Genomic DNA, 27,787 nt, shown 5'->3' on the forward strand with positions numbered 1-27,787 from the left:
CTTGCATCTGCTTTATGACGTATGGAGCTGTGGGTTAAACCACTGAGCCTAGGACTTGCTGATCAGAAGGTCGGCGGTTCGAATCCCTGCAACGGGGTGAGCTCCCGTTGCTCGGTCCCTGCTCCTGCCAACCTAGCAGTTCGAAAGCATGTCAAAGTGCAAGTAGATAAATAGGTACCGCTTTGGCGGGAAGGTAAACGGCGTTTCCGTGCACTGCTCTGGTTCGCCAGAAGCGGCTTAGTCATGCTGGCCACATGACCCAGAAGCTGTATGCCGGCTCCCTCAGCCAATGAAGCGAGATGAGCGCTGCAACCCCAGAGTTGGCCATGACTAGACCTAATGATCAGGGGTCCCTTTACCTTTTAGACCAAGTAAATGTTTGAGTGAATTCTGGGTCTATGATGGTGGTGCTCGGAGCTGGCTCAACACATTTTGCTGGCTGAGGTGGAACAGCAAACGCTGCCTGCCCCATTAAGTTATATATTTTGGCAACTGAGTTAGAGAATCCCATGAGCAACTCTTCTGCTTACCCAATAGCAGTAAAAATGATCATGCATGGAGTAACTAGCCATTTGCTTCCCTTCATAACCCTCAAAATTAGATGCCTGAGGCGGCTGCTATTTGTCATGCTACGTCTGTTCATCATTTTGCAGTTGGTGGCAAACAATCACGATGCACCTTCTGCTTCTGTCTCCTTTCAACTGTTCTGATCTTCTCTCCCATCACAGGTCTCTTGTCCTGGTGTGTACTTGACGGACAAGAATGATGTTTATCTGCATGTTTGCATCCTGGGCCAGTGCAAGGAAACTGAGAGCCTTCGACCCATCTTCCCTCTCTTGTTCCACGAGAAAATGTGGTTTGAAAAGGTAACCTAGGATTGCGTCTTGCAAAATCCTTGCCTAAGATGTATTTATTATCTCCCCCCCCCCTTTTGAACCTAAGCACTCGTCTGTATCAGATCGAGAGTCTGGCTGAAGGCCAACAGCTCTGCATAGTCTTGGACACAACAAACGTAAATGGGTGAGGGAATTGTGTATGTTTTATCTCCATTTTGCATTTGCCATAGTCAAAAATGCCATGCTTGTTAGGAGGCAAGTATTGTTAACTGTGAGATGCAAGACTCAGAGGCATCCTGAGGGAATTAACATGCTGCTGCCCAGTGCTACTCATTTCATCCCATAAGAAGCCTTCTGGTAGGGGTTCAAGGCAGCACAGGGCGACACCTGACCCCCCCTCCCCTCAAACCAGCCCTGTTCAGTGGGATTGAAGATGACATCCATACTCTTCTAGCAGGGCTTGATCTTGATCAGTGGCGCTATCAATTTAGTTCACAAAATCTATACGCTTCTTGCCCATATATTGGAGTATTTTGGTGCTCTCTTCTTGGAATATAGTTGATGAGTGACTGCAGGCTTGTTTGTTTTATCAAGGAATCTGAAAGTCATAAGCACCAGTGGCATAGCGTGGGTTGTCAGCACCCGGGGCAAGGCAAGTAATTTGCGCCCCCTAACCCGTGGAGCGCGCCCCCCCCAGATGTTGCGCCCGGTGCGGCCAGCCCCCCCTGCACCCCCCATGCTACGCCACTGATAAGCACACTTTTTAATTCTTGAGACTACTGTTCTTCGGCTTAATTCAGTAGAAACAAAATAGGAAAGAATGCATTTGCCACCAACAGTTGTTCTTTAATATATTGTATTGTGGGATATATTGAACTTCAGTAGGACAAAAGCATAAATCTTTAGAAGTGCGGTAATATGTACATTTCTTTAAATTTAATCAGCTGATAGATCAATATGTTAAAACTGTGTGTGGTATTCAACTAGGTTTTACTCAAAGAAGACCTTTTGAAATTAAAGGCCTTATCTTAGTCATATTCATTAATTTCAGTGGGTTTACGCTGAGCACAACTTCGCGGTTTTAATCACATGGAAAATGATTTAATTGGTTAATAGCTTTAATAACTTTATCCTTGTCTTTGCCTTCACTTCCGTCCTGTAGGTATTTGAAAAAGCTACAGACCCTGTTGCTGTTGTAGAATTGCTAGAAAGTAAGTTTTCCTTTCTGTTATCTGTCGCTGAAGGTACTGTAATTACTGCAGGTCCATGATGATATTTCCAATGCAATGGAAAACCATGGTTTCCTTCTATGTGAATGGGCTACATAGTCCTCAGCCTTGCACCGGCAACTCCCTCCCAACTTCCTCTTTCATGTAGCAGAGGATAAAAGTGAAAGTGTCTCCTTTAAACTAAGCATAGTTCCCTGTGGCATCTAAACTCGGGTAGCCGTGGTTGGAGAACTGTGGTTGCTCTAAAACTGGAAACGGAAGCTTTTGATCCCAGACACGAAGGAGAAGGAGGTGCATGCAAACTTGGTGTGGCTTGTTCTAGCAGGAAACAATGGTTTCACATTGTGTTGGGTCCAACCAGTGTGTCACGCTTCATATTTATTTCCCAGAAAAGCTTGTGGGTGATGTATAGTTTTTGACCATTCAGGAGGGGCTTCTTCTTTTCACCATAACAACCGGGGAATATAGTGTTATGAGTTTCAGGGGAGGGTAGTCTGTATGCCTTTTTTTTGTGGTGTTTCAAATCTACACGATTTCCACAACGCCCCAGGTAAATGGGGGGGTTGCCTGTATATTCAAAACCCATTGGGTTCAATGGGGGTAGAATTGCCAGAGTCTATCCCCCCAAAGCCTGCCTCCTTTCCACCCCCTTTTATATTTTACATTTTTATTTTTCCCCATAAAGTTGAACATGCACAAGTTGCAGGCTTAATGCATAGTATAAATATTACACGTCTCTGTCATGAATAACATCGTTTGTTCCTCTCCTTTTAGGAAATGTAACAAAGTTCCGATTAGTCGAAGTGGTACCTTCAGGTAAACAGGAGAAACCTATTCTTCACAACTTCCATAAACTCTGCAATGAAAGAATGAATCTTGGATGATGTTGGGGTTAGACATGCTGATTTCTTTCCCCCCTGTAGTGTTTCTGTATCTGCTGTTATTACTTACTTAGGAGGAGGTGATACGAGACAAAATGTATATGCCATTTTAATTCTGGACAAAATATGTCCGTCTGTGCAACTTTCATGGAAATTAGCTGGCTGGTGGCATTTTGTTGTACAGGAGAACTGAACACACGGTGGCAGAATAAGCCTTCTATAAGATTCAGTCCTAGATTTCTTAGAAAGCTTGCGGTGTCACCTTGTTTAGCTGTTTGTGTGACCAGTTTGCTCTCAGAAGGGCTTTCAAAGACCTTTTTAATTCTTAAAACTGTACTCATGTCACTGCATGCAATTTATTTATTTTTAACGGAATCTGGCCAAACTCAAATATATTTTAAACCTAATTTTCCTGTTCCCCGTTGCTCCTTAGTATATCTTTTCATTTAACTGCTAGTATGATCAACTACACCTTGTGAGATCGTTTAAAAATTCACAACAATTAACTGATCCAACAGTAGAAAAAACTCAGTAACGTATGCAGTTCATAGCTGTTGTAGTTTTCATCAATGAAGATGAGGGTGAAAATGTCAAGATCTTTGTTGTCAGGGCTCTTTTTCAGCCGGAACTCACCAAAACTCCTTAACTACAGGAGCTAGTTCCAAGTTATGAAAATCTAAGAAAAAAATTTAATAATAATAATGGGGGGAAAACCCCTATAGGAGTTAGTTCCCACAGCACAACACAAATTCCAGTGGCTGAATTTCCTCTTACACCTCCTCCTCCTTCTCCTAATCCGGCTCACGGAATTTCTGCAGATGTGTTGTACACTTTGCAACAATGTTTCTTGGAGAACCGTGAGCAATGAAAATGTCCTTTTTTGACCTGCGCTGTGAAGAGGGCTTATGCTCCTTTGTGGGAGACAGGTTACAGTGTTTGCTTGCATTATCCTAGCACTCTTTCTCCTTTTGTTTCACATTTCAGGGAAAGGCGAGCTTGCATTTTATGAAGCGAATACTCGAGGTTTTCTGTTTCCAGAGCCTAAGCTGACTCCTGCGTATCCCGGTGTGGACAGAGAGTTACTAATGAAGACACGCCCTTCTTTCCCAGTAAGTGGTTATGGAATGTGTATCCCAACAAACAGAAACATCTGCTCAGTAGCCGGTTCTTACTTATGTCACAGTGATTCCTAACATGCAGTAAACATTTATCTTCTTTATTTACCTTCGTTTATTTAACGCTGGAACCATTAAGCTATGGGAACCATTAGGAAAACAGCTGCGGCACCTTCAGGACAAAACAGAATGCAGCCCTTCACAGTCAGAATAGGCAGAAGAGAAAATAATTAAGTAGCATGGTGTGTCTCCATTAGAAAATTACGAATCCCTTGCTGGCCTAGTCCTCACACGATACGGCAGTGCATGGCTAGCAAAGTTAAATCTGGTTCCTTGTTTGTTGTACAGTGGTACCTTGGTTCTCAAATACCTTGGAACTCAAACGTCTTGGTTCTCAGACACCGAAAACCCGGAAGTAAGTGTTCTGATTTTCAAACGTTTTTTGGAAGCAATGCGGTTGTCGGCTATTGTTTCTGGGACACCTGCACCAATCAGAAGCTGTGCCTTGGTTTTCGAGCATTTCGGAAGTCAAACAGACTTCTGGAACAGATTAAGTTTGGCGCTTTTGTTTTTGCTATTTATTTTGCGTTTTTGTTTTTGAGGCTTTTTCGGTTAATTTGTTTTTGTGACTGTGTGGAACCCAGTTCAACTACTGATTGATTGATTGATTGATTGATTGTGTGATTGCGGAAATGGATAAAAGCCCCCCATCCTAACAATGACTATCATCAGTGCAGGTAAGAAAAAATAATAATTTTAATTTCTATTGTAGCCTTATACTTTGGGAAGTAAATAAATATCTCCAGCACCTGACAATAGCTAGGCTGCTGAATTCTGCATCCGTTGTTGCTTCTTTTTACTCCTGGGGATTTTAGCTGTAGTTAGAACTGGCTGACGTCCTGTTTATTAATGTAAGGATGCTTGTTCATGTACAGGTACAGCAACGCAGCACAGAAGAGTGGGTTGCATCACCATAGGTACGGCAGTGGCAATCCCATTATAAAATGTTTCTGCCACATATTAGCCAATTATTTTTTTTAAAATAAGTTTTTATTGTTAAAATAGTTCATCATTAATACACATATACAAGCATACAAACATACATTTCATACAATCCTTAAAGCCAAATTTATTTCTTTTGAGCTGTGCTATGTAGCCGCTGTGCCGTGAGTGCTGGTCAAAATGTTACTACGCCGACCTATCACCCTACAAGCCTCGGCCACTTCTGGCGATGGCAGCTGTTTTACAAGGTTATGATTTTTTTATGATGGAACAATCATGTCTTTTCCCAAACAGCATTTGGTAGGATCTGGACTTTAATAGGTGAGTTTTAAACCCTTACTGTGCTGAAAGGTGCTTAATTATTTACAGGAATTTGACCCTTTTCCAAGTAAAAGACATCTGCTCCAAATGTTGGGATGCTTCTGTAGGATTGTGAGGCAATATCTTAGCTGGTTTTGCTCTCCTAAGCTTTCTCTTCTAATAGTTGCATACCATATTTGTCACTTTCATGAATAAATGCATTGACAATGCCCAAGTATTTGATAATTTATCTTTGCTATAACCTGGCAAAGATGTGGATATAGCAGAGACCTTTGGTAGGCATTTCTGTTTGTTCCATATTGAACACATGCAGCCATCCTAATTTCTATAAAGTACAGTGGTACCTCAGGTTAAGTACTTAATTCGTTCCGGAGGTCTGTTCTTAACTTGAAACTGTTCTTAACCTGAAGCACCACTTTAGATAATGGGGCCTCCTGCTGCTGCCGTGCCACCGGAGCACGATTTCTGTTCTCATCCTGAAGCAAAGTTCTTAACCTGAAGCACTATTTCAGGGTTAGCGGAGTCTGTAACCTGAAGCGTATGCAACCCGAGGTACCACTGTACTCAAATGGTCCTTTAATTCTGTTCTTTTTCTTTTTTATCTTGGTTGGGAAATTGTTGACATACTTAAATGGGGAATTTGTTGCTTACTGTTTTCAGTTTTACTTTTTTTTTTTTTAATAAATTTTTATTGGTTTTCCAAACACAAAATCAAAACAAACAATACACAATACACAAACATACAAACATATAAACATGTATAATTTCATAATCTTATTTTCATACACCTTACTTCCCGGACTTCCCCATACCTCCCCTTTTCTGCATCCTTGTTTTACATTTCTTCAGCAACTCCTCCAATTAACTGATTATTCAATTCAATTTCTTTTGAGTTCTTCTTTAACTTATTGATTACAGCTGCAATTCTCTATTTCCCAATTTTACAGCAATTTTTTAGATATATTTTAAATTTCTTCCAGTCTTCTTCCACTGTCTCTTTCCCCTGGTCACGGATTCTGCCAGTCATCTCTGCCAGTCCCATATAGTCAATCACCTTCGTCTGCCATTCTTCCAGCATGGGTAGTTCTTGTGTCTTCCAATACTTTGCTAGAAGAATCCTTGCTGCTGTAGTAGCATACATGAAAAACGTCCTATCCTTCCTTAACACCAATTGGCCTACCATGCCCAAGAGAAAAGCCTCAGGTTTCTTAGGAAAGGTCCTCTTAAGGACTTTCTTGATTTCATTATAGATCATTTCCCAAAAGGCTTTAATCTTCGGGCAGGTCCACCAAAGGTGGTAAAAGGTACCTTCAGTCTCATTACATTTCCAGCATTTATTATTGGGCAAATGATAGATTTTTGCAAGCTTGACTGGGGTCATGTACCACCTATAGATCATTTTCATAATGTTTTCTCTTAAGGCATTACATGCCGTAAACTTAACACCGGTGGTCCATTAACTGTTCCCAGTCAGCAAACATAATGTCATGACCAATGTCTTGTGCCCATTTAATCATAGCTGATTTTACCGTTTCATCCTGTGTATTCCATTTCAGCAGCAGATTATACATTCTTGACAAATTCTTAGTATTGGGTTCTAACAGTTCTGTTTCTAGTTTTGACTTCTCCATTTGGAAGCCAATTTTCCTGTCCTGTTTAAATACCTCATTTATCTGAAGATAATGAAGCCAATCTCGTACTTTAGACTTTAGTTTCTCATAGCTCTGTAGTTTAACTTTTTCACCATCTTGCTCTAAAATTTCCCAATATTTTGGCCATTTAGACCCCATATTGAGTTTTTTCACTTCCTTGGCTTCCATTGGTGACAACCACCTGGGGGTTTTACTTTCCAATAAATCTTTGTACCGCATCCAAACGTTATATAGTGCTTTCCTAACAATATGGTTTTTAAAGCCTTTATGCATTTTTACCTTGTCATACCATATATATGCATGCCAACCAAATCTATTATCAAAGCCTTCCAAATCCAAAATGTCCGTGTTCTCAAGAAGTAGCCAGTCTTTCAACCAGCAGAAAGCTGCCGATTCATAGTAGAGTCTTAAGTCCGGCAGGGCAAACCCCCCTCTATCTTTTGCGTCAGTTAGTATCTTAAATTTTATTCTGGGCTTTTTGCCCTGCCAGACAAATTTAGATATGTCTTTCTGCCACTTCTTGAAACAGTCCATCTTGTCCACAATCTGCAGTGTCTGGAATAAAAACAGCATTCTAGGAAATACATTCATCTTGATGACAGCAATTCGGCCTAAACTGTTTTCAGTTTTACTTATAGCACACTGGCCGCCTATTCCTATGCGTGGTTTACTCAGGAGTAAGTGTCAATGAATTGAGTGGGAAGTACTCCCAGGTGTGCATTGAACTATAATCTTGGCTCATTTCATACTTTTTATGAAGGCTTTAAAAAAACCTCTCACATGTAAGCCTGCCTAACAGGCCAAACCTATTCATGTATACCTGAAGAAGCGTCTCCACCCCCATCGTTCAGCCCGGACACTGAGGTCCAGCTCCAAGGGCCTTCTAACGGTTCCTTCACTGCGAGAAGCAAAGTTGCAGGGAACTAGGCAGAGGGCCTTCTTGGTAGTGGCACCCGCCCTGTGGAACGCTCTGCCATGAGATGTTACGGAAATAAACAACTATCTGACATTTAGAAGACATCTGAAGGATTTGCTGAAAAATTAGTTAGAAATTGGAATACAGAAAGGGGAGGTACGAGGAAGTCGAGAAAGTAAGTTATAAGAAATTAAGGGTGGAATTTATATGTGGTTTTTTTTTGTCATTTTTATTGTATTGTTTTGTTTTGTCTTTGTTGTTATAAAAAACTTTTGAAACTTTAATAAAAAAAAATTATATATATATATATAAAAAGACATTTAGAAGACATCTGAAGGCATCCCTGTTTAGGGAAGTTTTTAATGTTTGATGTTTTATCTCTTTTATCACTATGATGATGATGATGTTGGGAGCCGCCCAGAGTGGCTGGGGAAACCCTGCCAGATGGGCAGGGTATCAATAATAAATTCTTATTATTAAGAACCAAGCTCCACCAAACCTAAGGGAACTTTCACCCATATGAATGAGTTTAGGCTGCAGTTCTAAATGCACTTGCAAGAGAGCACATCCCATTAAATCAAGTGGGGCAGGACTTATTTCCAAGTAACCGTGCTTAGGATTGCCTTGCAAAAGATTAAAATAGCAAAATCTATTTTAAAATAATAATAATATCTAACTGCATTTCTTTTACACAAATTTCTCATTCTTTTTTTCAAATCTTTAAGGGCATTGCACCAAAATTAGAGTTTTCCACAAGGACAACTATTACAGAACTTCCACTTCTGTCCAGAAGATGGTATCGTGTAAGTAATTTTAGCTAATTAACGCAGAGATGAACGGCAACATCTTCAGTCGCACCCAATCTCTCTTAATATCTCATTGCGTCTAGTCTGACATAGCGGTCATAGCAATTCTGTATCTAGATAGTTCTTTTCAACTTCTGCTCAGATTATTAGCTACGTGGGTGGCGCTGTGGGTAAAAGCCTCAGCGCCTAGGGCTTGCCGATCGCATGGTCGGCGTTTCGAATCCCCGCGGCGGGGTGCGCTCCCGTTGCTCGGTCCCAGCGCCTGCCAACCTAGCAGTTTGAAAGCACCCCCGGGTGCAAGTAGATAAATAGGGACCGCTTACTTGCGGGAAGGTAAATGGCGTTTCCGTGTGCGGCTCTGGCTCGCCAGAGCAGCTTCGTCACGCTGGCCACGTGACCCGGAAGTGTCTCCGGACAGCGCTGGCCCCCGGCCTCTTGAGTGAGATGGGCGCACAACCCTAGAGTCTGTCAAGACTGGCCCGTATGGGCAAGGGTACCTTTACCTTTTACCTTTTTTAGCAGAAGGCTATAACCATTTAAACTTTTTATCATCCCTAAAAGTGGTACTCTTGTTCAAAGATGATTCGGGGCTAGGCGTTGTCATCCTCTGGTGGGTGCCTGGGTCTCACTTCAAGGAGGAGACAAAGAAAGCGCGGTTCAAGGTGTATGCAGTGCTTTCTTACTGGGGTTACACAGGGGTACGCATACTCCTGAACATTTTGTGAATCTAAGTTTGGCCTCGTTGAGGGGCAGTATTTCAATATGAGTAGGAAAATGAGAGTACCCATAAACATTTTTTTAGGGGGGAAAAAACATACCACTGCATGTATGAGTCTGTCTTTCCGGATTGGGGCAAAACAAAGTTAAACCGATTGAACAATTTCTGTCTGATCTCATTTTTCAGCTGTCCAGTGAGATTGTAGCCTTATTGGACTTTACCAATTGGTAGGGTGAGCGTTGCTCCCAGACGGGAGGAAGGAAGTCAAATGACACCGAGGGTTGGTTCAGAGAAAGAGTTTATTCTGCTCTCCAGATAGCAGAAGGCACTTGCGTGGTCAGCTCACAGCAAGTCCAAAGAAATGAGAAATTTCATGCAGTATATATATCCTCCAGACACCCTCTCCCCCCTTCCCCAGGAATCCAGCCACGTCAGCTTATACACGCAGGTTGACATCACAGATGTTCCTGCTCCGGTACTTTTAACCATAAAAGGGTGTTCCTCTTCCTGTACTCTTGACCATATAAGGGTATTCCTGTTCTGGCACTCTTATCTTGGGGTAAGAAGGTCACCAACTCTCCTGGCGCTGTTCCCAGACTAGGTCTGTGCATCAGAGTGTGGTCTTTGTGGTCAGGATGTAAGATAAGACCCAGACGCGCCATCCCTGCTCCACTGGAACAGTCAAGGCCATACATTGCCGTCACGGACTGATAAAGGAGAGAGCTTTGAGCGCTTCTTTATACAGCTGGGTTTTGGCTCAAGAGCTCAAGTTAAAGCATTTTAGAAATGCTCCCTGGGAGAAGGAAAAAAATGAGGATTTTGGGTCCCGTTTCAGACTGACTGCACAGAAACCCATTCCTTCCCCCTTCAAGATAGCCAGGGGGCACAACTTCTTGCTGTGTGGATATTTCCTCTGCCATACCTATTCCTTTCTATAGCCAGGTCTCCAGGCAGCGGGTGTAGATATTAATGTATTTTGCAGGGCAGAAATAAGAGCAGGTTGAGAAGGGCTGTCTCAGCATCGCCCCGGCGGAGGAGCATTTCACCGGCACGATGTAAGACAACAAAGAATAAGGGCTGTAGGCGATTCTCAAGATCATTCCCATCGCGCTCTCCTTCTCCAACAAGACGTCTCCAGGAGTTTTGCAGGGAAAGCCGGCAACAGACGCCTTCTCTGAGCTTGAGGTCTGTTAAGTTCACGTCAGAATCAGACCCCAGGCCGCCTTTTGTAGTTCGACATGTAAGTCCTGAGAATGTAACACTTAAAATATTGTCTGGCCAGGCAAACTGGGCGTTCATCACTGTTCCTCCCAGTAGATGACAAAAGGGAAATTATAGGGGTCCGCAAACGGAATGCCGTACAAAAATACTTCTGTACAAGGTACACTAAGGGTGTAAATACACTTCGTAGAAACAAGCAGAACCTGCCAATTCCGATCAATAGAAAAGTCAGATTTTGGAATGAATAATAGGGCCCAATTGCCCTATTGGACCGCTGCAGAGTCCAAATGGTTTACAACAATATCAACGGGATGTGCGAGGGGTCCTAGTAGATTATCCTATGCATGGTGGCGATCTGGAGGGGGCAATACCATATTCAGCCCCAGCCTGCAGGCCTGGATGCAGTCTTAAGCATCTTGTCATAATGTGAAATGTAATTCTGTGTTCCAATAAGCCTCCTTTCTCAGAGCACAGCGTAGTCTGCAGCCTGCCCAGAGACTTCTGGACCCTGATATCCTGCAAGACCCGCACTCGAGTCTTTGCCACCACGGACACGTCTAGGCATTACATGACGCCGGCTATCAATTTAGTAGACTAGCAGGCTGGGAGGGACAAAAACGTGAGTGCTGGAACTGACCTCCCACGTATTGTCATAGTCCAGAGCACATCAAGCAAGGTGCATCAAGCAAGCGTTCGATTCAACAGCGTATTCCATCATGACAGTTAATTCAGAGAAGTCGTTTGGGGAACGCAGCTGCTGTGCATTTATTTCCAGGGTATCGGGCAACATGCAACTATTTGAAATCAGAAAGAAACTTCTCTCGTGGAAAGTGTATTCCATATTAGTCCGTAACACACTTTCTTTTAACAGTTAGGTTGAATATCAGATAGCTTTAATAGCTAATCTTTGGTACTCTGACCAGTCACTGATTCCAAGTGCTACTCCTGTACAGAGGTACCTCGGGTTAAGTACTTAATTCATTCCAGAGGTCCGTTCTTAACCTGAAACTGTTCTTAACCCGAAGCACCACTTAAGCTAATGGGGCCTCCTGCTGCTGCCGCCGCGCCGCCGGAGCACGATTTCTGTTCTCATCCTGAAGCAAAGCTCTTAACCCGAGGTACTATTTTTGGGTTAGCGGAGTCTGTAACCTGAAGCATATGTAACCTGAAGCGTATGTAACCCGAGGTACCACTGTACAGGCAGACCTTGGAGATACTTCAGGTTCGGTTCCAAGCCACCTCAATAAAGCAATAATAATAATTTTATTTATACCCCCGCCCATCTGACTGGGTTGCCCCAACCGCCATAAAAACACAGTGCACATAAAAGTTATGTTTGCACTGCACTGTAGTCTGTTAAGCCAGGCACCCCTGGTTACAGGGGCGAGAGGAGAAAAACCCTGGGCAACAGAGCAAACCGTGGTTAGCCAGAGTGGAAGCGAAAGATTCTGAACTCTTCCTTGCAGCTATCGAGAGAAGTGGAGGGCAGGGAGACATGTGCCTTCCCAGCAGAAGTCTAGGCTTGTTCATTTCTCTCTAAACCACAGTTTAGTGTGACACAGGAGTGGTTCACCCAATGGGGCAGGAGGGAGAGGAATGTGGCGTTGACGGCAAAGTCAGGGCTTTGCAGGTGCATTGCAGGAGTGGCGGACAAGGTCCAGTGTTGTGCCCCCTGCCCCTCCAGTAAGCAACAATAACACCATTACTGGAAGGCTGTTGTGGTTTCAGGTGTGGCTGAATAATGCAAAATCAGCCAGTGGGGCAGAATGACTCATCCCAAGCAGGGTTCATTTAGAACAGCGGTTCTCAACTTGTGGGTCCTCAGATGTTGTTGGACTACAACTCCCATCATTCCTGAGCTCTGACCTTGCCAGCTAGAGGTGATGGGAGTTGTAGTTCAACAACATCTGGGGACCCACAGGTTGAGAAAGGCTGATTTAGAAGGAGGTGAGGCCGGAGCAAGCGAATCATAGAGACCCCCAAGGCAGCCTCCCTTGTAGAGCAGAATTTTGGAATCGTATACATCTTGTTTAATGAACCACTTGCAGGCCGTGAGCAGATACCCTGTGGGCCACTAGTTTGGGAATGATAGTCGTCTTAACTTTTTCCAAATATCTGAAATTTGGATGGATTCAGAGTGCCCCTTCCATGAGCAGAAGGACCTGAGATCCATTGGATCCCCCTACAGGAGGAAGAGAGAGGAGAGTTAGGGGAATTTTTTGTTGATTCCCCCCAGGGCTACCTCCCAGACTTCCCAGGGGATCTTCCAGGCTTCCAGAGCAGATTTTTCAGGTGCCTGTAGGGGGAAGAAGGAATCACTAAAAATGGGAGCATCCCAGGAGCAGAATTCCACTCTTGGGAACTCTGGATCCAGTGTTTTCAGTTAATTAGAGGGTTTTAAAGCCAACCAGTCGGTTTTAATTTAAATTGAGAGATAGGGAATATCAAAGCGACCAGCCCGGGAACCTTTTAAAAAATTGTAATGTTAATGGCAAGAATCGCAAGTATGGTTCTTTTCCAAGCCTAATTCTGTTGTTTTAAGAATATTGTCTTGTTATTATTTCTTTGGTTTTTAAATTTTTTTTAGGTAGATTCTTCTAAAATGTTTTCTGAGCCATATTGGATTTCAAGTCAAAATACGAGCTCGTCAAGGAATTCCCACAAACTTCAGTTGAAACGAGGTACTTAACAATTCCTTAATCTTAATTAAAAATGTGAACTGTGCTGATAACAAGACCACCATGCATGTCATAGGGTTCTAATATGCTGTGGGTTGTATTCTGTCACCCTTACTCCGTTGAATTGATGTTTTATTCACATTGTTCCATTGGTTTCGCAGGAAAGTGGGCTGCTCTTTGGGGTAGCATCCCAATATGTTTTGCATTCAAATCCTAAATCATTATTTCAGTTCCATGGGAATTCATGAGATTTCCCTCTCAAGTAATGGATTTCAGATCATGTTATAAGTTGCAGTTTTCACCTTTTCATTTGCCGCTGGGGTAAAGGAATTCTCCAGCACAACACCACCGAGTAGTTTAGTACATAAGATACTAATGCCTTTTGTTGTATTATTCTCATTCTTATTATTTATTATTATTATAGTCGTACCTTGGAAGTCGAACGGAATCCATTCTGGAAGTCCGTTTAACTTCTAAAGCTCCTGCAGCCAATCGAAAGCCCTGTCAGACGTTTGGCTTCCAAAAATAGTCACTTCCGGGTTTGCGGCGTTTGGGAGCCAAAACGTTCGAGAACTAAGCTGTTCGAAAACCAAGGTACGACTGTATTAATTTTTTTATACCAGCCTATACCCGCAGGTCTCAGGGCAGTTCACAGGATAAAATCACGATATAAAACACACAGAATCAAAATGAAAACAAGAACAACCCAATGTATTCAGCTGTATTCAGAGGCAGTTCCAGATTTAGTGGGCCCTGTTAGTTCTTTGTGCTTTTATATGTGTGTGAGGTTGGGGGATGAAGGCAGTACCTTTGAGAGTGTGCAGAGTGCTTTCCCTTTCTCCAGCATAACCACAGCTCGTTTCAAACATCCTGTGATTAGAAGAAGGAACCTTTAGGGCAAAGGCTGCTCCTTCCAGATATCACCACCCGTTTGTGTAATCTGCACCTGTTAAACACACCTTCAAAGATTACTGCTGTGATGTGCTTGGGAAATGACAGTTCCCGTGAGCGTACTAGCTGGGGGAACTATGTATATGGATGGATGGCAGTGAAACAGTTGGAGGCAAAGCTTGCTTATTTCTGTTCTATATTAGAAATTGTGTTGACAAACCAACCAACCAATCCATATGAAACCACCATTGCATCTTTCCTCAGCCCTCTTTCCATATGTGATACATGCAATTGTAGGCATTGTTTTAATTCTTCAAAATTGATTTTTTTAATTTTTAATTTCTTGCAGCGTTATCGTACGATAGCTGGAAGTCTGCATGCCCAGCAGCAAAGGTAATTTAAGAAGTGGAGCATGTAGCATCATTTGCTGGTTAGGTTATTGGGTGTATGACTTTAATAAGACTAGTTGCTTGCCATGGTAGTGCTTGAGGTTAGGAAATGACAAATACTTGAGGAAAAAAGGCTATTTATCGGTGTCTGGCAAGGGCACACAGTTCATGTAACTTTCCACAAGGCACGCTTTACTTTACACTAAAAGGTATGTAAAGCTGGTTCGGATATAAGCCAACGATCATACTTCTGAACTGTCATTCCCTGTGAAGAATTGTCAGGTCTGTAGGTAGTTGCTTGCGAGTAAACAGCCAGAACTCCGACCTGTCTTTTACAGGTTTTATTTAGTGCAAACTATGTACAGTTCAAGGGACGCGGGTGGCACTGTGGGTTAAACCACAGAGCCTAGGACTTGCCGATCAGAAGGTTGGCGGTTCGAATCCCCGCGACAGGGTGAGCTCCCGTTGCTCGGTCCCTGCTCCTGCTAACCTAGCAGTTCGAAAGCACGTCAAGTGCAAGTAGATAAATAGGTACCGCTCCGGCAGGAAGGTAAACGGCGTTTCTGTACGCTGTTCTGGTTACAATAACAATAGCCAGTGTGGTGTAGTGGTTAAGAGCGGTAGTCACGTAATCTGGGTAACCGGGTTCGCGTCTCCGCTCCTCCACATGCAGCTGCTGGGTGACCTTGGGCCAGTCACACTTCTTTGAAGTCTCTCAGCCCCACTCACCTCACAGGGTGTTTGTTGTGGGGGAGGAAGGGAAAGGAGAATGTTAGCCGCTTTGAGACTCCTGAAGGGGAGTGAAAGGCGGGATATCAAATCCAAACTCTTCTTCTTCTTCTTCTTCGCCAGAAGCGGCTTAGTCATGCTGGCCACATGAGCTGTACGCCGGCTCCCTTAGCCAGTAAAGCAAGATGAGCGCTGCAACCCCAGAGTTGTCCGCGACTGGACCTAACGGTCAGGGGTCCCTTTACACTCAGAGCATTCTGACTTAGCTCCTGCCTGTTTCTCATCAGACAGCAAAGAGAAAGAAGCAAAGGACAATAGTCCTACATTCCGGAACACAGTAGTACAAAACATCCTGTCTCCGTCACTTCCCACTCTGTGGAATGAAAACATGCACCGTCATGTGATAGACAACAATCTCATGACTGCAAACACGGAGCAAGAATCCTAACAGGGAGATCCAATTGAGCTAAGATAGGACTGCACCCTCCCTGAATGATCCAACCTCATGGTTTGGTGCTGCTTCTAGACCCAGTATCAGTCCTGGCATCTTAAGTTGGCAGCCATGGCCCAAGACTCCATTTTACCACTGTCACTTGATCGGCAAGTTTGAAAACCTGGCTATTTGGACACATGCCTTGGCAACTTCTGGTCTGAACTACGGTCACATTCCATGGGCCTCCCTTGGAAGACAGTTTGGAAGTTTTCACATTGTTCAAAATGTGGCAGTCTGCTTACTTGCAAGAGAAGCACTAAATGTGTGCGCAGAGGAATCTGCAGTAGCTCCCAGTTTCTCTTCAGAGCACAATTCAGAGTGCCAGGTTTACTCTTCAAGCCTTAAACAGCCTTGGTCTGGTTTGTTACAGAGGTCATCTTTCATGTGTGCCTCCCCTTCCTCATATGCAAAGACCGGTTGCTGATGGTGGGGGGTTGGGGGATAGACACAGAATATTGGTGTGGTGGACTTGGACTTTGTGATGTTAACCCAAAGTACCTCCTTCTATGTTTTGTTACCTGTGTTGCGTTCTGATCCATGTGTACGACACTCTCTTTTCTATGCTGAGAAAGGAGATTGAATTGACTTTGTTACACAAGCGCTTGTTCTTGAAGTGGTAGAAACATATAACTGGAGTACAGGAAATTATATTTACCCTTATCTTGTTGACTGGAAATGTGTCCCCTAGGGCAGTGTTCCCCAACCTTGGGCCTCCAGCTGTTTTTGGACTACAATTCCCATCATCCTTGACCACTGGTCTTGCTAGCGAGGGATGATGGGAGTTGTAGTCCAAAAACAGCTGGAGGCCCAAGGTTGGGGAACACTGCCCTAGGGGGTCCTTGGAGTTCTCTCCCTTTATAGACATCCCAACTCCTGGAAAACTGTTTTATTACAATCAAGTGGTACTTTTATTACAATCAAGTGGGAGGGATGCGGGTGGCGCTGTGGTCTAAACCACTGAGCCTCTTGGGCTTGCTGATCGGAAGGTTGGCAGTTCGAATCCCCGCGACAGGGTGAGCTGCCATTGCTCTTTACCAGCTCCTGCCAACCTAGCAGTTCAAAAGCATACCAGCGTGAGTAGATACATAGGTACCTCTGCAGCAGAAAGGTAAACGGCATTTCCATGCGCTCTGGCATTTGTCACGGTCCTCCGTGTGGCAATAGCAATTTAGTCATGCTGGCCACATGACCTGGAAAGGCTGTCTGTGGACAAACGCCGGCTCCCTTGACCTGAAAGCGAGATGAGCGCCACACCCCATAGTCGCCTTTGACTGGATTTAACTGTCCACAGGTCCTTTACCTTTTGTCACACACCACTCCTGTCTCCAGGCAGTGCAAGATTCCAGGGGTACCAAGCATGCTTCCCAGGGTCTGTGTTTCCTTTTGGACAGTGGAGACTATGACACCTTTATGATATATGGTTTATTTACACATATATACAACCTGGGTCTAGATGGAGAAAGTTCAGAGCATTCATGTCCCAAGAGGTTCTCTTGCTTCTCCAATAAGCAGAAGAGGCTTGAGTCTCGGAACAGAGAAATCAGCCAAGCTCTCTGCCTGTCCCAGCCAGCCCACATGGTTCTCCAAACGATTTTCCTTGCTTACATCATCCAAACTGAAACCCTACATCCCTTAAACCCTTTTTGCCTCTGCCCACTAACACACAGCTGGAGGAGGGGTCCCACCCCTCTTCCTCCGGCCTATTCCTCTGAATTATTACTTTGTCATTTGGCTGTCTGTCTTTATCTTTACAATCAAGTGGTATATGAATGTTGTGAAATAATAATAAATAAAACTCTTCCTTTCTCCACAGGTAACCAGAGAGCTGGATATGCAATACAGCTTGGATCCTGGTTCATCATCACTTGAAACAAGGGAGCCTATTGATTTTGATTACTCTCTTTCTCTTTGCCACAAACCTTCATCTGACTCCTCAAAGCGCTACCGATCACCAAGCCCATGTGCGCGGTGGGCGTCTCCTCAACACAGGTGACCATTCCTAGATACTTAAGTGACAGGCGGCCAGCATGTCTAGGCACCCCTGCCTCAAAAATTCCTGGAAGTCAGTCGCGATGGCCGATGTTGCGGTTCTTATTTGCCATCCTATTTCCCAGGATCAGCTGCCAACCCTACGGGGCTGTCAAATTTATAATGCCACCATACAAATCTAGAGAGATAAGTGTATGGGACCAATGGCCATCAGGGACAGGATTGAGTTAAAAACAGCCACAGCTTTGATTACAAGTTATTGGGGTTTGGTGCAGCATAGGTCAACGTTCTGACCTTTGGGCTGCCCCATCGTTGGCCGGTATCTCCACCCCAGCCTGTCTGCTGGGTGACATGGAGGAGTTGGCAACAGGAAATTTCAATCACAGCATGGGCTGCTTGGATGGGGCCCATGGAAACCTGGGAGTGTGGTTTCCAGGCCCCTCAGTGAGGCCAAGGCCTTAGTTCATGGAGGATACGGTCATCAATGGCCGCTAGCCATAGAGACTGGCATCTGAAGTGGTAGGTCTCTGAATACCAAATTTTTGGTGACGCCACCTGGATTGCAGAGCATCCACCTCACTTTAATTTGGCAGGCATCCACCTTGCTGACGTTGTGTTGCTAAAAAGACAATTTTTGCATTTCCTAAGGCCTTTGGCAGTATTTGTTTTTTTAAATTTAATTTGCTGGCTTTGCAAATTTGTATAGTGGCGTGTTTGCTTTTTGGTGGTTGTGGAATTCTGTTCTTTTCACTGCGAATTTTAAAAAATTGCAAGCCATCCTAGAGACTTTCGTTAGGCAGGAGGTGGAATAATTTATTTGAATAATAGTAAATAGGAGTGGTGGCGATTGAATGCAGAAGGTGCTAAAGTGCCTTTCACACAACACTTTATTCGAGGCTTGATGGGGGATCTCTGGAGAATTATTAACATCCAGAGTTTCTTCCTCGTGACAGGTTTAAGTGACAGTTCTCTGCTTCTTTTTCATGCTGACTGGAGAACGCAATGCAATGATGCTGATCAGGAGAGAGATTAAGAAGAATAGGAGCTATGTTCCAGGCAGGCCCCATAAACAATCCTGACCTTGTGGTATAAAAATAGCCAAGAAGATCTGAGAGAATTCCATATATTTGGATTCCTTTGCCATTGCTTTGTCAAAGAGATACTTTGGGTTGATAGTCAGCACTTTGGCAAAAGTTGGCCTCCTCTGCGGAACCGTTCCATTTGATGTTCGTAGTAGCAAGGAGAGTCATTCTATGGGTGTCTCTTGGTCCTAACTTGCAGAACATAGAGGTCAGAGGTTGAAAAAATTCTCTGGCTGCCTAATTTCACAGCCATAAAAGAGGTTCAGAGGCTTCTGTGATGGTGGGGAGTGGAACTAGGAACTGGTCGCTACTTGACATTACTTGCGTTACGTGATGGGACTATATGGAGAGAAATCACAAACGCTTAGTATCAAGTGACTTGAGTTCCCTGACATTTTTTTCAGGATATATTCCAGCCCGAATTCAAGCTGGGAAGAGATTAACGAGAGAGTGAAAAACCTTCTAACTTCAGACGAGGCCATACAAAGACTATCCTTTGTAAGTATGATGTGCTTTAAGCAGAACTGTTATTGATTCCTCTCACTCCAGTTGCAAGAGTGAAGTCTTATAAAGCCTTATATGGCTTTACATATAAAACAGGAGTAGATATACTGTGGTCTTCCATATGGATTGGTCTCCAGCTTCCAGCAGGCAAGGCCAAAGGTCAGGGATGATGGGACTTGTCATTCGTGTAACACTTCTGTCGACTTATTTATCTCTATTAAATCAAAACATTTCAGTCAACACTGGGGCTGCCATACGTCTGGGAATCAGACTGTCAAAATGGCATCCGGGCGGATTTTTTGGGGAGATGTCAACAAAGGTCAACGACTTTGTCCGGATTTTCGCTTTTGGGAATATGGCAACCCTAGTCAACACTCATTAACTGAGCGGAGTTGTGGTTTAAAGTTTTAGCCAAAGTTGCTCGGGGCCAATCTAGATGTTTCTCTGATCAATGGGTGCCATGAAAAATGGCAGCAACATGCCTAGTTCTGTCTCTCTATGTACTGCAACTTAGCTCTGCGACATGACATCCCACCCCTCCCCACCCTCTCAATTTCAATGGCTGCTGATAATGGGAGACAAAGACTCATCGCTTTGCCTAGATCCTGTGTCCTTTTAGATGTTCCCATAGTTACGTGGCAGCCGTTTTTCTATGAATGGCTCCCGTGTGGGTTTTGTGGTGTTTAAATGACCCAACCAGATGGATGAGGATTGTTCATGTGGATTACAAGCGTGGGACCATCTTGAGAGTGCGCGGTGGCAACAGTTCCATGTGGAAAATGACAAGGCCGGTTCTTGCCCACATTTGAATGTTGAAGGGACATTAGGTGAATGACAACAGATGTTGTGCGGGCAGGTGGGGAAGTTGATATGTGCATGCTGTTTTCAGCAGCTGCCCATCTAGAGTAACATCTGCTTTGGGCTTTAAACTTCTGTGTTCCTTTTCCAAGCTGCCCAATGCAAGACCCAAAGCCTGGCTCAAGATACACCAGTCCTTTATGACCTCAGCAGCTAAAGCCTACAGCAGCTAAAGAGGTTGTGACACTTTTGCCTATTCGGGAAGCCTTGGATGTTGCCAAGATCAGTCAGTTGGGTGATTCACATAGCCTGTGGGTTATCAATAATTATTAAAACAATCAAGCTCAGTTGGTAGAGCATGAGACACTTAATCTCAGGCGTAAGGGTATCGGGGTTGCTCGAGAGCAATCAGGCAAATGCCTCCCTGGTTTGTTGTAAAGCCTTTGTTATTGGTGCCAAAAAAAACCCTTCACCATGCAGAGTGCCACTATTCCGTGGCTCGCTCATTCACTGGCAGAATCTGAGAGTGGGCGGTCCTTAAACCTTCCCCAGCACAGTAGTTTCTTGACGCCCAGTCTGCGCTTCCCCTCTCTGCGTGGAAGCCTACTGCGCAAGGAGGGCATGGGTAACGGAGGACCTCTCTCCTCCCTGCTTTGCTCAGGCAAGGTGTCCTGGCACTGCCTCGCCTCCTCCGAGCCCTGCATCTCCTCTCCACTAGAGGCGTGGCTACCTTCCTCCGCTGAGGAAGTGCTGCTTCCCACGATCTTTGGGGGCTCTCTGTAATCCATCCCCTCTCACCCTTTTCCCCTCTTGCCCTTGAGCTGATGGCAGTTCCCTGACATCAGGGTTGCGGGCCCTACATTGGGCAAATGTTTACTGCATTGCCAGGGGTTGGACCACATGACCCTTGTGGTCTCTTCCAGCTCTACAATTCTATGGTTTTAAACAAGCAGAAAGCTCCTCAAACAGCCTTCATTTTCCCCAACTATGCAAAATAATCACAGCAGAAGAATGCAAATAAGTTCAGTGCATATTTGAATTGCAATTTTTTCTTTGCAGATATGCAATGCCTCAAATTTCAAAATGCAACTGTATCCTGAAAATTGCATGCACACAGTTGCAAAACCCATAGGCACTTTTTGCACCTTGCAAGGAACATAAATGTGCCTCAGCTGAGCCTTTCCCCCATGCTTTGGTTGTCTTGCAGAGGAAGGAGCTGCAGGTGTGCACTCTGTGGGACATCAGAGCCCTATATCTTCACAGGTCCTCTCTGCCAAACATCTGATGGCTAGAAGGGGACCCGCAAGGGCCTGATGAAATCAAGTTGTGGTCCACATCCAGCTTGTGGAGGGGGAATTCCCCACCCCTGATTTAACTCTACCGAAAAGCCTTTTTTTCTGCTCATAATTTTTTGTGGCCATTCATCTCCCCCTCCAGGATCTCAATGTTATGCCATGTTTAAATCAGAAACTGCTTTCACTCACTAATTTCAAAGCTCCCATGATGGAGACACAGATCCATGTGAGTTAACCCAAAGTGACATTACTTGCTGTTGTCTCTCCAAGATGATACATTCTTCTAATGAACCTTAATAGAAAGGTACTTTGACCGACAGAGCTAGAGGACAGTGTCATACATCAGTTGTTCCCAAACGTGCAGCGATAAGCTTCTTTTAATTCTCCTAGAACAGCTGATATATTTGTTTTCAGCTAGGCACATTTAGCAGCGCTGATGACGATGAACAACCCAGGTTTAACGGGGCAACTATTTTGCAGGGAGCCACTGATTCCGAAATTGATGATGTCCTTGAAAGAAGGTCCATCTCTTTGAGGAGTTCCCCACTGTGTGACTCAACGGAACAAAGATACTGCTTGTAACTGCTGTCATTGGCAAGGTATGCTGCATAAAGACACCTCCTTCTCTCTTGATTTATTGGACTAGTCTATTTCAGAAGGTTAGAAAAAAGCACTGGGAAGGTTATATAAAGCCTGCTACAAATCGGTAAGATAAACTATTACAACAGCATTCCAGGCCCCGTAAGGTGCAATTCTCACACCGACGTGGGTCAGGCAGGATGAGAGTGATTGCAGTGGTATCTTGCTTATTGCTAGGACCATAGCTGTCAACTTACAGATTTGAAAATAAGGGACCAGCAGCCTCGAAAATAAGGGCTCGGCAGCCAAAATAAGGGATTTTAGTCAACCAGCAGCCAAACAAAGCTTCAAGCGGTGGTTCCCACAGCCAGCAACCCGGCAAAGGGGATGCAGCAAGGAAAACCACCGTCACCTCTCCACTGGGAAGTGCTGAGCAAAGGCGAGTCCCCAGGCAACGCGGCCAATTTGATCAGCACGAAGCATGCAAGCTCCACCCCCCAGTCATTCTTAGACTCCTTATTGGGTGAGCAACGCAGCCAAGCAACACAGTTGGAGCCTCCCTCCTCCCTGGCCGGCAGGGAGGGAGAGGAGCTGCTTCCTTTGAAACCCGGGAAATTTAAGGGACATCATCAATAAGGGACAGCAGCGGGACATGGCACTGGGATAAGGGACTTTCCCGCCAAATAAGGGACGGTTGACAGCTATGGCTAGGACCTGTCTGGTGCTCTGCTATGAAGATGCCGTTGTCCCTCGTGTTCTGCCATTCATTTAAAGAGCGTGCAAGAAACCCAGACTGGCAATGTGGAAGCCCTGCAGCTTCCACCACCTTCCACACTGTCCCACGGTCCGAAGGTTCTTCCTGGTGTTTAGTTGGAATCTCCTTTCTTGTAACTTGAATCTGTTAAGTCAGAGGTTTTCAGCCTTTTTGAGTCCACGGCTCCTTTAACCAACTACATTATTTCTGTGGCACCCCTGTGGGGCTCAAGAGTCCAGTTTTGTCACCCCTTGCCTGCAGAACTGGCAGCCTCTCACCCTTTTTCAAACACCCTCCCTTGTGGAGTGTCCCCTCAGCCTCCTCTCACTTCTCGTGTGTGTGTGTGTGTGTGTGTGTGTGTGTATATATATATATATATATATATATATATATATATATATATATATGCAGGTTTTGGTGTCCTCGGGTGTCTTCCCGTGTAAAAGATGGGGTGTCTAGGCGACGTTTCGACGAGGTCTCACTCGTCATCTTCAGGCTGGTGCTTTCGGCTTCTTGTTACTGGAACAGAGCAGGATCTCAGTGTTTGAGTTCCTATAAATACTGTTGAGGAGGTGTGGTGTATAGCCTCCAATGTTCTGGGCAGAGAGGAAGTTCCCAGGCTAGTGTGCCTTTTCTTCTTTTGTTCCTTAATTACTTGAGGGATATCTTGAGTGATTTCTTGAGTGATATCCTGAGTACCACTTAGGTGGGTCATTAGGTGTGGATTAGTTGCTAAGGCCTTTGTGTCTTGACCTCTTGAACTTTGTGAAGAGTTTTTCTGAGAAGATGGCTGTACTGTAATCCACACCTAATGACCCACCTAAGTGGTACTCAGGATATCACTCAAGAAATCACTCAAGATATCCCTCAAGTAATTAAGGAACAAAAGAAGAAAAGGCACACTAGCCTGGGAACTTCCTCTCTGCCCAGAACATTGGAGGCTATACACCACACCTCCTCAACAGTATTTATAGGAACTCAAACACTGAGATCCTGCTCTGTTCCAGTAACAAGAAGCCGAAAGCACCAGCCTGAAGATGACGAGTGAGACCTCGTCGAAACGTCGCCTAGACACCCCATCTTTTACACGGGAAGACACCCGAGGACACCAAAACCTGCATTCCTGTACCCGTGAAAATCTACGAAAGCATATATATATATATATATATATAATTTTTTATTAGTTTTTTAACATATCATTTTCAACAGTAATTAAACATACTTTTACATTTTATTCAATTTTTTTTTACTTCCATCCGCCCTGACTGAAAATTTTCCAGTCTAATCTCTTAGTATGTATTTCTTAATTTTCCCTATTACATTTCAATCTCATAACCAATATCTCTATCTTTTTCTACTTCGTACCGCTTTGTCTATTTCTCCTTACAAAACTACTCGCGTAATTTGTTGATTACAGTTGCTCTTCAAGTAATTCCTATATTTCTTCCAATCTTCTGCAAATCTCTGGTCCCGCAGGTTTCGAATCCTTCCTGTCATTTTGTCCAATTCTGCATAGTCCATTAATTTTGTCTGCCATTCTTCTTTTGTCGGAATTTCTTCTTGCTTCCTTTCTCCTCTCCTTTCGTGTGTCCAAAAAAGCAGCATATAAAATTTATTATAAATGAATGAATGACTGAAATAAACAGGACTGGCTAGCACCTTGCGCAAACTATAAATGGATGCATGCTCCAGAATCCATTGTAAAAGATGGAAATTCTTAAGTAGATGCGCAGAAGGTTTTCTACAATAGATTGTTAATAAGGGTCCCTGCAACTGGACAATTGAAAACTACTTATCTAGAAATAGTTTAATTTGGTTGTGTGCTTTTTGATGTTTTATTTATTGTTTATGGCTACTTCTGTTATGTTTGTACTTAACGTAATTTCTTATATATTGTAAGCCGCCTTGAGCATGGTTTTAACTTCAGAAAGGCTGCATACAAATAAAACAATTGATTGCTGCTTAGTTTGCAGTCATCATTGGAGAACTGCATTCAGAGCAATGATGTTACAGTTCCTTGCAAAACAAAGACAAAACTAGAAGAGGATCTACGGGTTTGTCCAAGCATGAGGTTTCTCTGTAATATTTTATCAGTTTCCCCCATCCTGTAGTAATAGACAATTTAACACCTTTTTTCCAGAAAGAATGCAGCAGCCTTGGGATATCGACCTGAAGAGCCATTGCTGGCAAGACTTTTGTTCTAGAGCTAACTGATGAATGGTTTATTTTCTGTGTGATGTTATGTCTAAATTGGTTTGAAAACAACACTCTGTATTGTAGTGCTGATTAAAGGTTTGATTTATACATTTTCAAACAAGTGCAAGCCTATCAGCTTATTGTGGGTTGATGTCATGGTCCTATTGATGGTGTTATATACTTCTTTAAGATTTTGGCTGCTGAAAGTATTTTCCATGAAAAACCTACTTGGAATTATGTTACCACTCAGGACTGTGTCCTCATTGTAAAGCTTAGTTTTAGAAATTTGGAAGCGAATACCATTTTGAATTGAATAAAGGCGAGGGGAAAGAGTTTGGTTTCGTGCTGGTAAGATGCACAGCAAACTTTGAAGAACCACTCTAGGATAAATTCAAGGTCCACTGAGCAGCCCTCTCCTGGCTCCGCCCAGTTCTGCAAACTCCGCCCACCCAAATTACAGGTAAGAGGATGCTACTGTCAGAGGTATTTCTGCTGGTTGTAGGCAGCATAAATCCCTCACCATTTATATTCGTGCAGCTGGCTCTTCCTGCCTAAGTGTAGAATGTTACATTTGCCCCTACTGAAATTCAGGGCCTCAAGGAGGTTAGACTGGCCTTGACCAGCCTGGTGGAACGCCCTGCCACAAGAGACCAGGGCCCTGCGGGACTTAACATCTTTTCGCAAGGCCTGTAAGACATTGCTGTTCCGCCAGGCCTTTGGTCAGGTCCCAGTCTGACCCCTCTCTTCCTACGAGACCCTATATATAAGAGGCCTCTCTAACTCATCTCACCAGCTCATATAAATAGCTGAGCCTGCGGAATACCTAAGGTTCCCAACCCCTAAAGTCAAAATTTGCGGGTTGCCTTCTGATCTTGTTTGATTTTAATCCGGTTTTAAGCTGTATTTCAGTTGATTGCTGAATTTTATGTTTTAATGTATTTATATTTTGATGTTAGCCACCCTGAGCCTGGTTATGGCTTGGGAGGGTGGGATATAAATAAATTTATTATTATTATTATTATTATTATTATTATTATTATTATTATTATTATTCTATTATTTTGGACCCAGGTCTCCAATCTGTTAAGGTCGTTTTGGCTCCCGATTCTGTCTTCAGGATGCTATTTACATTTTTCTTTAAAAAAATCTTTACAATAAATACAAAGATCCAGGTCTTGTTTGTCCCATTGCAGAAAGAAACAAAACTGCCTCTTTTTCCCATAAAGAGGCTCAGTGCCTTTCACTGTTGTATAAAATGTAGAAATTTATGACATCATTTCCATGCTGTTGAAGATGCACCTGTTTAATTTATGACTGATGCTCAGCTGGAAAATGTAGTCTCTTTCAGTAGAAATGGAGTGAATCCTAACTCCAGCTTGCCAGCTCTGTCGTTGGAGGATTTTAAATCTGCATTTTTCATCTACATTATTCCTGATCCTCTAAAGCAGACATTTCTGATTTGACTTTGTTTTAGCAGACTACCATGAGATATTTCCCAGGATTTGCAAACTTAAATGCATGAATTAATCAAGAGCTAGCCAGAAGTTAAACTAATCTCTTTTCTATAGCAATGATGAACTCATTACTATTTCACAGCCACCGACTGTGTGGCGAACATCCTTCTCTCCCCTCAGAAGCACTGAGCAATTTGAAATATTAATGTTTTATCTTTTAAGTTCTGCAGATACAGCCAATTAAATGTAACTTGCTACATGTGGTTGCTGTTCAAAACCCCTGCCATGTTTAAATGCCTTTACTGCATTCATCAGCGCAACAACATGTGTGTTCACATCTTGAATGCATTGATGAGTGCAATCAAGACACTGAAATATAAATTCCTGCCATGTGAACCATCCACATGGGAATGGCCTTTTGGTATAATATATAACTTATCCTAAGGGATGCGGTCTAAACCACTGAGCCTCTTGGGCTTGCCCAAGGTCGGCAGTTTTAATCCGCTCTATGGTGGTGAGCTCCCCTTGCTCGGTCCCAGCTCCTGCCAACCTAGCAGTTCGAAAGCACAACAGCTCAAGTAGATAAATAGGTACCACTCTGGCGGGAAGGTAAACAGCATTTCTGTGCACTCTGGCTTCCGTCACGGTGTCCCGTTGCGCCAGAAGTGGTTTAGTTCTGCTGGCCACATGACCCAGAAAGCTGCCTGTGGACAAACACCGGCTCCCTTGCCGAAAGCAAGATGAGCACCGCACTCCATAGTCGCCTTTAACTATCCGGGGTCCTTTACCTTTATAACTTACCCTGCTGCTTGCTTTAGAGTAAATTAAATGGTTCATTCTTAAATCAGATTCAGGCTGCAATCTTATACATACTTGCCTGCAAGTAAGCCTGTTCAATCAACCAGGTCTGCCATACATTCCTGGACATTCCTGGGATTTCAAAGGCGGAATTGGTGACTTGGGGGAATTTCTGAAAGGAGGTGCTTTGTCCTGGATCTTAGGCAAGTCATCAAAAATTCTCATTTTTTGCTGTTTTCAGGTTTTCCTTAAAATAGCTCAGCAATTTTGGTGGTTTCCTTTAAAAAAAGAGCTCAACAATTTTGGGGTGTCCTGGTTTTTACTTTTTGAAATATGGCAACCCTATGTGGCCCAGCTATCTGGACAGGGATAGCCTAAATACTGTTGTCTATGCTCTGGTAACCTCTAGGTCAGATTACTGCAACAATTGGCTGCCAATGTAGTTTTGGTGCCCAATTCAA

The 27,787-nt window shown here is 43.8% G+C and overlaps 1 protein-coding gene across 4 annotated transcripts in view; it reads left to right on the top strand.

Moving 5' to 3' along the window:
• SPATA6L (spermatogenesis associated 6 like) overlaps nt 1-26,246 on the top strand; it is a 28,264-nt gene extending 2,018 nt beyond the window's left edge. The window contains exons 2-13 of one of the 4 annotated variants that reach the window (XM_028711924.2): nt 729-866; nt 1,999-2,047; nt 2,840-2,881; nt 3,931-4,055; nt 8,678-8,755; nt 10,459-10,716; nt 13,285-13,378; nt 14,616-14,659; nt 17,691-17,866; nt 19,353-19,446; nt 22,026-22,144; nt 25,023-26,246. In XM_028711924.2, the coding sequence (XP_028567757.1) occupies nt 729-866; nt 1,999-2,047; nt 2,840-2,881; nt 3,931-4,055; nt 8,678-8,755; nt 10,459-10,716; nt 13,285-13,378; nt 14,616-14,659; nt 17,691-17,866; nt 19,353-19,446; nt 22,026-22,127 (1,200 nt within the window). In that variant the 3' untranslated portion in view covers nt 22,128-22,144; nt 25,023-26,246. Of the gene's footprint in view, nt 1-728; nt 867-1,998; nt 2,048-2,839; nt 2,882-3,930; nt 4,056-8,677; nt 8,756-10,458; nt 10,717-13,284; nt 13,379-14,615; nt 14,660-17,690; nt 17,867-19,352; nt 19,447-22,025; nt 22,145-25,018 lie in introns of all 4 variants that reach the window. The other 3 variants (XM_028711923.2, XM_028711926.2, XM_028711927.2) reach the window with 3 other exon arrangements.
• Nucleotides 26,247-27,787: the final 1,541 nt, after the last annotated feature.

Source organism: Podarcis muralis, chromosome 17, assembly GCF_964188315.1.
Source record: "Podarcis muralis chromosome 17, rPodMur119.hap1.1, whole genome shotgun sequence".
Classification (NCBI taxonomy): domain Eukaryota; kingdom Metazoa; phylum Chordata; class Lepidosauria; order Squamata; family Lacertidae; genus Podarcis; species Podarcis muralis.